The 10765-nt window shown below is 51.7% G+C and overlaps 1 protein-coding gene across 1 annotated transcript in view; it reads left to right on the top strand.

Annotated features, from left to right (window-relative positions):
• Window positions 1-4130: 4130 nt before the first annotated feature.
• Window positions 4131-10765, top strand: part of rfc3 (replication factor C (activator 1) 3) — a 14871-nt gene continuing 8236 nt past the window's right edge. The window contains 2 exon segments of the mRNA XM_046298662.1: window positions 4131-4377; window positions 8257-8394. Coding sequence (XP_046154618.1) covers window positions 4291-4377; window positions 8257-8394 — 225 coding nt within the window. The 5' untranslated portion in view covers window positions 4131-4290.

The raw sequence follows: 10765 nt of genomic DNA, 5'->3' as shown, positions 1-10765 counted from the left end.
TCTGTTACTCCTTACTTAAACATCCCCCTCCTCTGTTACTCCTTACTTAACCCCCCACCCACCTCTGTTATGAGTAGCATAGTCTAAGTGCACTTTCGTTAATTTCCTCAATTGATACTGTATGACCAGAGAACATCCCTGGTCGTCTATACTGCCTCGGGTCTGGAGGACTCACTAAACAGAGAACATCCCTGGTCATCCCTACTGCCTCTGATCTGGAGGACTCACTAAACAGAGAACATCCCTGGTCATCCCTACTGCCTCTGATCTGGACTCACTAAACAGAGAACATCCCTGGTCATCCCTACTGCCTCTGATCTGGAGGACTCACTAAACAGAGAACATCCCTGGTCATCCCTACTGCCTCTGATCTGGACTCACTAAACAGAGAACATCCCTGGTCATCCCTACTGCCTCTGATCTGGAGGACTCACTAAACTGAGAACATCCCTGGTCATCCCTACTGCCTCTGATCTGGAGAACTCACTAAACAGAGAACATCCCTGGTCGTCCCTACTGCCTCAGATCTGGAGGACTCACTAAACAGAGAACATCCCTGGTCATCCCTACTGCCTCTGATCTGGAGGACTCACTAAACAGAGAACATCCCTGGTCATCCCTACTGCCTCTGATCTGGTGGACTCACTAAACAGAGAACATCCCTGTTCATCCCTACTGCCTCTGATCTGGAGGACTCACTAAACAGAGAACATCCCTGGTCATCCCTTCTGCCTCTGATCTGGAGGACTCACTAAACAGAGAACATCCCTGGTCATCCCTACTGCCTCTGATCTGGAGGACTCACTAAACAGAGAACATCCCTGGTCATCCCTACTGTCTCTGATCTGGACTCACTAAACAGAGAACATCCCTGGTCATCCCTACTGTCTCTGATCTGGACTCACTAAACAGAGAACATCCCTGGTCATCCCTACTGCCTCTGATCTGGAGGACTCACTAAACAGAGAACATCCCTGGTCATCCCTACTGCCTCTGATCTGACTGACTCACTAAACAGAGAACATCCCTGGTCATCCCTACTGCCTCTGATCTGGAGGACTCACTAAACAGAGAACATCCCTGGTCATCCCTACTGCCTCTGATCTGGAGGACTCACTAAACAGAGAACATCCCTGGTCATCCCTACTGCCTCTGATCTGACTGACTCACTAAACAGAGAACATCCCTGGTCATCCCTACTGCCTCTGATCTGGAGGACTCACTAAACAGAGAACATCCCTGGTCATCCCTACTGCCTCTGATCTGGAGGACTCACTAAACAGAGAACATCCCTGTGTTTCCTGTCTCTCTGTACCAGTGTATTTATCCCTGTGTTTCCTGTCTCTCTGTACCAGTGTATTTATCCCTGTGTTTCCTGTCTCTCTGTACCAGTGTATTTATCCCTGTGTTTCCTGTCTCTCTGTCCCAGTGTATTTATCCCTGTGTTTCCTGTCTCTCTGTACCAGTGTATTTATCCCTGTGTTTCCTGTCTCTCTGTACCAGTGTATTTATCCCTGTGTTTCCTGTCTCTCTGTACCAGTGTATTTATCCCTGTGTTTCCTGTCTCTCTGTACCAGTGTATTTATCCCTGTGTTTCCTGTCTATCTGTGCCAGTGTATTTATCCATGTGTTTCCTGTCTCTCTGTGCCAGTGTATTTATCCCTGTGTTTCCTGTCTCTCTGTACCAGTGTATTTATCCCTGTGTTTCCTGTCTCTGTACCAGTGTATTTATCCCTGTGTTTCCTGTCTCTGTACCAGTGTATTTATTCCTGTGTTTCCTGTCTCTGTACCAGTGTATTTATCCCTGTGTTTCCTGTCTCTCTGTACCAGTGTATTTATCCCTGTGTTTCCTGTCTCTCTGTACCAGTGTATTTATCCCTGTGTTTCCTGTCTCTCTGTACCAGTGTATTTATCCCTGTGTTTCCTGTCTCTCTGTACCAGTGTATTTATCCCTGTGTTTCCTGTCTCTCTGTACCAGTGTATTTATCCCTGTGTTTCCTGTCTCTCTGTACCAGTGTATTTATCCCTGTGTTTCCTGTCTCTGTACCAGTGTATTTATCCCTGTGTTTCCTGTCTCTCTGTACCAGTGTATTTATCCCTGTGTTTCCTGTCTCTCTGTGCCAGTGTATTTATCCCTGTGTTTCCTGTCTCTCTGTACCAGTGTATTTATCCCTGTGTTTCCTGTCTCTCTGTGCCAGTGTATTTATCCCTGTGTTTCCTGTCTCTCTGTACCAGTGTATTTATCCCTGTGTTTCCTGTCTCTCTGTGCCAGTGTATTTATCCCTGTGTTTCCTGTCTCTCTGTACCAGTGTATTTATCCCTGTGTTTCCTGTCTCTCTGTACCAGTGTATTTATCCCTGTGTTTCCTGTCTCTCTGTGCCAGTGTATTTATCCCTGTGTTTCCTGTCTCTCTGTACCAGTGTATTTATCCCTGTGTTTCCTGTCTCTCTGTGCCAGTGTATTTATCCCTGTGTTTCCTGTCTCTCTGTACCAGTGTATTTATCCCTGTGTTTCCTGTCTCTCTGTACCAGTGTATTTATCCCTGTGTTTCCTGTCTCTCTGTGCCAGTGTATTTATCCCTGTGTTTCCTGTCTCTCTGTGCCAGTGTATTTATCCCTGTGTTTCCTGTCTCTCTGTGCCAGTGTATTTATCCCTGTGTTTCCTGTCTCTCTGTGCCAGTGTATTTATCCCTGTGTTTCCTGTCTCTCTGTGCCAGTGTATTTATCCCTGTGTTTCCTGTCTCTCTGTGCCAGTGTATTTATCCCTGTGTTTCCTGTCTCTCTGTGCCAGTGTATTTATCCCTGTCTTTCTGTGCCAGTTCGTCTTGTATGTTTCCAAGTTAAAGAGGGGTTTTCCTGTTCTCCTGCTTTTTGCTTTTTCTAGTCCTCCTGGTTTTGACCGTTGCCTGTTTCTGGACTCTGTACCTGCCTGCCTGACCAGTCTGCCTGCCTGACCAGTCTGCCTGCCTGACCAGTCTGTCTGCCTGACCAGTCTGCCTGCCTGACCAGTCTGTCTGCCACTCTGTACCTCGTGGACTTTGATCTGGTTTTGACCTTTGGCCTGTCCACGACCTCTTGCCTCCTCCTTTTGGATGAATAAACATTGTAAGACTCCAACCAGCTGCCTCCTGTGTCTGCATCTGGGTCTCGCCTTGAGTCAATTTCTATTAAGGTAACAAGGCACAAGTTATCTTTACTTTTACTCAAGTATGAGAATTGGATACTTTATCCACCTACTTTATCCACCTCTTGCTTGTTTGTCATAACTTGTTGCCCCAGAAGACTAAATAAAATATTGCTCACCAGAATGTCTTACATTGATAGAGTTAAATATATTACTAATGCATTAATTCTGTCTTTTTTTAAGGACCAGGGAGAAAACGCAATACTTCCAAAATAGTGGAAAGATTGACCCTGTGCAAAATGTCCAAATGTCATGAGTTTGACTGGTTTTAAGGAAATTAAAATCTGAGAAAACAATCAGTTCCTCATATTTTATGTGGTTGAAATACTGTCCGCTTGCATCGACAGGGTTAAAGATGACACATTCACATTTCCTCTAGAGATGCTGAAAGAAATCGTATTTCTCCAATCCTTGTTCCCAAGACAAAATTTTAATTTTGTTGTATAAGTCTATTGCAAGAAACGCATAATTCTGCAGGAGTTAATATTACACTACATGTGAGAGGTTATAGGTAGACAGTCACTGTCCATATTTCAGTTACTATTCCATTTAACCCATAATATGAACTCAAAGAAGGAATATTCTGTTTATTTATGGATAGAGGGATACTGGTGAACCGGATGTTCAAGGTGCATGTAAACAGTTTATCCCCGACCAAGAACTTAAAAAACGGAATATGAGCTGCGCGCGTGGAAAACGTGATCCCTGTGGCGTTGATTGGCTCGTAGCCCGGAGCTTTATGTTTATGACAGTTTGCGATGGAAAAAAAATAACAAAATAAAAATCCATGTACTTTTATACCTGTTGAAGACCCTTTGGTTTAGAAACTTTAATCTACATCTAAGCAACTTGTTTTTTGTCAAACTCAGTCCAGAAATTACCTCGAGTCACCACTTGGTGGCAGCAGCGGCTGCATTTAGTAATTTCAAAACGCGAACTAGGAAGTTTGTCCCTCATTGACGCTCTGTAGTTTTAGAGACATTTCACTCCGCGCCTTAAAATAAAAAAACATTTCGCGGGAATTAAAATCAGAAAAAAACACAACACGCAGCAACTCAAACAAAACAGTGTCTAGAGAACTGTGAAATAACATTAGATACAAAAAAAATGAGTTTGTGGGTGGACAAATACAGACCTACTTCTCTGGGGAAACTGGACTACCACAAAGAACAAGCAAATCAGCTGAAAAACCTGGTAAGATTCAAAGTTGATCAACATGGCGGTGTCTGTTCAGGGACCCTAGTATCAGATACACGTGTCTTTAGTATGTGTACCAGCTTGCTACATAACTATTACAGTAGTTTTTGTCTTTGTCAGCTAATTTAGTTAACATTAGGTAGGTTTCCAGTAGAGTTGTTGTTAACCAGATGCAGTAATATACAATATTTAACATGACTGTTCTGTAGTGAGGGTTATTAAGTACATTAGCTACAAATTAAACGAACTTATCTCAAATTACAACATGTATCAGTGTAGCCATGACCCTGTAGTAGGGTAGCTAAGTTACTGTACATGCTGTGTCACTGCCGTGCTGGAACAAAAACCTGCACCGTGCAGAGAGTCTCCCAACACCGGGCCAGAAGGCGGGGCTTATAACCTCGGTTTCCGGTCGGTGTCTTATTAAAAAGTCGTGTTTTATTAAAAAGTCCGCTTTCCCGGAGTATCTCTCGCCAACTCCACGGTGTCTTTAATATACACCGGAAGCAAGTCCGACCCTATAATGTCGCTGTAGGCAAGAGGGTCACATCTGCTGGCTCGTTTTATTATTAGGCATTGCAGGGGTCAGGCATTGCAGGGGTCAGGCATTAGACATTGTTGATTGCTACGCTGCATAGATTAGGCTCAAGGGCAAATCAATAGTTTTTTTCACCAAGTCAGCTCGGGGATTTGAACCAGCGGCCTTTAAGCTACTGGCCCGACGCTCCTGACCGCTAGGCTACAGGCCCACGGCTCCTGACCGCTAGGCTCCTGACCGCTAGACTATTGGCCTAACGCTCCTGACCGCTAGGCTATTGGCCCACCGCTCCTGACCGCTAGGCTCCTGACCGCTAGACTATTGGCCCAACGCTCCTGACCGCTAGACTATTGGCCCAACGCTCCTGACCGCTAGGCTCCTGACCGCTAGACTATTGGCCTAACGCTCCTGACCGCTAGGCTATTGGCCCACCGCTCCTGACCGCTAGGCTCCTGACCGCTAGACTATTGGCCCAACGCTCCTGACCGCTAGGCTATTGGCCCACCGCTCCTGACCGCTAGGCTACTGGCCCAACCGCTCCTGACCGCTAGGCTACTGGCCCAACCGCTCCTGACCGCTAGGCTACTGGCCCAACCGCTCCTGACCGCTAGGCTCCTGACCGCTAGACTATTGGCCCAACGCTCCAGACCGCTAGGCTATTGGCCCACCTCTCCTGACCGCTAGGCTATTGGCCCACCACTCCTAACCGCTAGAATATTGGCCCAACGCTCCTGACCGCTAGGCTCCTGACCGCTAGGCTCCTGACCGCTAGGCTCCTGACCGCTAGGCTACTGGCCCAAAGCTCCTGACCGCTAGGCTACTGGCCCAACGCTCCTGACCGCTAGGCTCCTGACCGCTAGGCTACTGGCCCAACCGCTCCTGACCACTAGGCTACTGACCGCTAGGCTACTGGCCCAACCGCTCCTGACCGCTAGGCTACTGGCCCAACTGCTCCTAACCGTTAGTCTACTGGCCCGACCGCTCCTAACCGCTAGACTATTGGCCCAACGCTCCTGACCGCTAGGCTCCTGACCGCTAGGCTACTGGCCCAACCGCTCCTGACCACTAGGCTACTGACCGCTAGGCTACTGGCCCAACCGCTCCTGACCGCTAGGCTACTGGCCCAACTGTTCCTAACCGTTAGTCTACTGGCCCGACCGCTCCTAACCGCTAGACTATTGGCCCGACGCTCCTGACCGCTAGGCTCCTGACCGCTAGGCTACTGGCCCAAAGCTCCTGACCGCTAGGCTACTGGTCCAACCGCTCCTGACCGCTAGGCTCCTGACCGCTAGGCTACTGGTCCAACCGCTCCTGACCGCTAGGTTACTGTTCAAACCGCTCCTGACCACAACGCTCCTGACCGCTAGGCTACTGGTCCAACCGCTCCTGACCGCTAGGCTACTGGTCCAACCGCTCCTGACCGCTAGGCTACTGGTCCAACCGCTCCTAACCGCTAGGCTACTGGTCCAACTGCTCCTGACCGCTAGGCTCCTGGCCCAACGCTCCTGACCGCTAGGCTACTGGCCTGACGCTCCTGACCGCTAGGCTACTGACCGCTAGGCTACTGGTCCAACCGCTACTGACCGCTAGGCTACTGGTCCAACCGCTCCTGACCGCTAGGCTACTGGCCCGACGCTCCTAAACGCTAGACTACTGGCCCAACGCTCCTAACCGCTAGACTACTGGCCCAACGCTCCTAACCGCTAGGCTACTGGTCCAACCGCTCCTGACCGCTAGGCTACTGGTCCAACCGCTCCTGACCGCTAGGCTACTGGCCCGACGCTCCTGACCACTAGGCTACTGGCCCGACGCTCCTGACCGCTAGGCTACTGACCGCTAGGCTACTGGCCGCTAGGCTACTGGCCCGACGCTTCTGACCACTAGGCTACTGGCCCGACGCTCCTGACCGCTAGGCTACTGACCGCTAGGCTACTGGCCGCTAGGCTACTCGCCCAACGCTCCTGACCGCTAGGCTACTGACCGCTAGGCTACTGGCCCGACCGCTCCTGACCGCTAGGCTACTGGTCCAACGCTACTGACCGCTAGGCTACTCGCCCAACGCTCCTGACCGCTAGGCTACTGACCGCTAGGCTACTCGCCCAACGCTCCTGACCGCTAGGCTACTGACCGCTAGGCTACTAGCCCAACGCTCCTGACCGCTAGGCTACTCGCCCAACACTCCTGACCGCTAGGCTACTCGCCCAACGCTCCTGACCGCTAGGCTACTCGCCCAACGCTCCTGACCGCTAGGCTACTCGCCCAACGCTCCTGACCGCTAGGCTACTGACCGCTAGGCTCCTGACCGCTAGGCTACTGACCGCTAGGCTACTGGTCCAACCGCTCCTGACCGCTAGGCTACTCGCCCAACGCTCCTGACCACTAGGCTACTGACCGCTAGGCTACTCGCCCAACGCTACTGACCGCTAGGCTACTCGCCCAACGCTACTGACCGCTAGGCTACTGACCGCTAGGCTACTGACCGCTAGGCTACTGACCGCTAGGCTACTGGTCCAACCGCTCCTGACCGCTAGGCTACTCGCCCAACGCTCCTGACCACTAGGCTACTGACCGCTAGGCTACTCGCCCAACGCTACTGACCGCTAGGCTACTCGCCCAACGCTACTGACCGCTAGGCTACTCGCCCAACGCTACTGACCGCTAGGCTACTGACCGCTAGGCTACTCGCCCAACGCTCCTGACCGCTAGGCTACTGACCGCTAGGCTACTGACCGCTAGGCTACTGGTCCAACCGCTACTGACCGCTAGGCTACTGGTCCAACCGCTCCTGACCGCTAGGCTACTGGTCCAACCGCTACTGACCGCTAGGCTACTGGTCCAACCGCTCCTGACCGCTAGGCTACTGGTCCAACCGCTACTGACCGCTAGGCTACTGGTCCAACCGCTACTGACCGCTAGGCTACTGGTCCAACCGCTCCTGACCGCTAGGCTACTGGTCCAACCGCTCCTGACCGCTAGGCTACTGGTCCAACCGCTCCTGACCGCTAGGCTACTGGTCCAACCGCTCCTGACCGCTAGGCTACTGACCGCTAGGCTACTGACCGCTAGGCTACTGACCGCTAGGCTACTGACCGCTAGGCTGCCAGCATCTATTGGTGTACTGGGCTGTCTTCTATAACGTGTGTGTGTGTGTGTGTGTGTGTGTGTGTGTGTGTGTGTGTGTGTGTGTGTGTGTGTGTGTGTGTGTGTGTGTGTGTGTGTGTGTGTGTCTCTCTGTGTGTGTGTGTGTGTGTGTGTGTGTGTGTGTGTGTGTGTGTGTGTGTGTGTGTGTGTGTGTGTGTGTGTGTGTGTGTGTGTGTGTGTGTGTGTGTGTGTTCCAGGTCCAGTGTGGGGACTTCCCTCATCTGTTGGTGTACGGACCGTCTGGAGCAGGGAAGAAGACTCGTATCATGTGTCTGCTGAGAGAACTGTACGGAGCAGGAGTGGAGAAACTACACATAGAACACCAGTCCATCACGGTGAGGAGAGGGTGTCACACACACACACTCCATTACGGTGAGGAGAGGGTGTCACACACACACACTCCATCACGGTGAGGAGAGGGTGTCACACACACACACTCCATTACGGTGAGGAGAGGGTGTCACACACACACACACTCCATCACGGTGAGGAGAGGGTGTCACACACACACACACTCCATCACGGTGAGGAGAGGGTGTCACACACACACACTCCATTACGGTGAGGAGAGGGTGTCACACACACACACACTCCATCACGGTGAGGAGAGGGTGTCACACACACACACACTCCATTACGGTGAGGAGAGGGTGTCACACACACACACACACACGGTGAGGAGAGGGTGTCACACACACACACACACTCCATCACGGTGAAGAGAGGGTGTCACACACACACACACACACTCCATTACGGTGAGGAGAGGGTCACACACACACACACTCCATTACGGTGAGGAGAGGGTCACACACACGGTGAGGAGAGGGTCACACACACACTCCATCACGGTGAGGAGAGGGTCACACACACACACTCCCTATCACGGTGAGGAGAGGGTCACACACACACACACACACACACACACACACACACACACACACACACACACACACACACACACACACACACACACACACACACACACCCTATCACGGTGAGGAGAGGGACACACACACACACGGTGAGGAGAGGGACACACACACACACGGTGAGGAGAGGGACACACACACACACGGTGAGGAGAGGGAGACACACACACGGTGAGGAGAGGGACACACACACACACACACACGGTGAGGAGAGGGACACACACACACGGTGAGGAGAGGGACACACACACACACACGGTGAGGAGAGGGACACACACACACACACGGTGAGGAGAGGGACACACACACACACACAGTGAGGAGAGGGACACACACACGGTGAGGAGAGGGACACACACACACACACACACGGTGAGGAGAGGGACACACACACACACACACGGTGAGGAGAGGGACACACACACACACACACGGTGAGGAGAGGGACACACACACACACACACGGTGAGGAGAGGGACACACACACACACACACGGTGAGGAGAGGGACACACACACACACACGGTGAGGAGAGGGACACACACACACACACGGTGAGGAGAGGGACACACGCACACACACGGTGAGGAGAGGGACACACGCACACACACGGTGAGGAGAGGGACACACGCACACACAGTGAGGAGAGGGACACACACACGGTGAGGAGAGGGACACACACACACACACGGTGAGGAGAGGGTCACACACACACACACGGTGAGGAGAGGGACACACACACACACGGTGAGGAGAGGGACACACACACACACGGTGAGGAGAGGGACACACACACACACACACGGTGAGGAGAGGGACACACACACACACACACACACACACACACACACACGGTGAGGAGAGGGACACACACACACACACGGTGAGGAGAGGGACACACACACACACACACACACACGGTGAGGAGAGGGACACACACACGGTGAGGAGAGGGACACACACACACACACGGTGAGGAGAGGGACACACACACACACACACGGTGAGGAGAGGGACACACACACACACACAGTGAGGAGAGGGACACACACACGGTGAGGAGAGGGTCACACACACACACACGGTGAGGAGAGGGACACACACACACACGGTGAGGAGAGGGTCACACACACACGGTGAGTAGAGGGAGTCAGACACACACTAGGGTTGGGTGACGTCAGCCTTTGTCCTGTCGTGATAATGTACCATAAGACATGGTGAAATATGATATCTTCCCCTATTGGCCAGCCCCCCCCCAAAGAAAATAAACTCCACCTGAACAACCTGGACTCAGGAGTAGACGTAACATAGTACATGTAAATCCAGGACACTCCATTTAGTATGATCTGTTACATGGTATTCAGTTGTGGATGTCCATCTAGTTCGTATAATATGTTACTAATTTGTATGGGACCTCACTTTGTGCACGGGGGCGTTCTGTCATGCTGAAACAGGAAAGGGCCTGGCCCGAACTATTGTCACAAAGTTGGAAGCACAGAATCATCTAGAATATCACTGTACCGTTAAGATTTCTGTTCACTGGAACTAAGGGACCATGAAAAACAGCCCCAGAACATTATTCCCCCTCATCAACATTGACAGTTGGCACTATGCATTGGGGCAGGTAGAGTTCTCCTGGCATCTGCCAAACCCAGATTCATCTGTCGGGACTGCCAGATGGTGAAGCGTGATTCATCACTCCAGAGAACGTGTTTCCACTGCTCCAGAGTCCAATGGCGGTGAGTTTTACACCACTCCAGACGACGCTTGGCAC

Source organism: Oncorhynchus gorbuscha, linkage group LG02, assembly GCF_021184085.1.
Source record: "Oncorhynchus gorbuscha isolate QuinsamMale2020 ecotype Even-year linkage group LG02, OgorEven_v1.0, whole genome shotgun sequence".
Taxonomy (NCBI): domain Eukaryota; kingdom Metazoa; phylum Chordata; class Actinopteri; order Salmoniformes; family Salmonidae; genus Oncorhynchus; species Oncorhynchus gorbuscha.
This window is presented reverse-complemented; position numbering and strand designations above follow the sequence as displayed.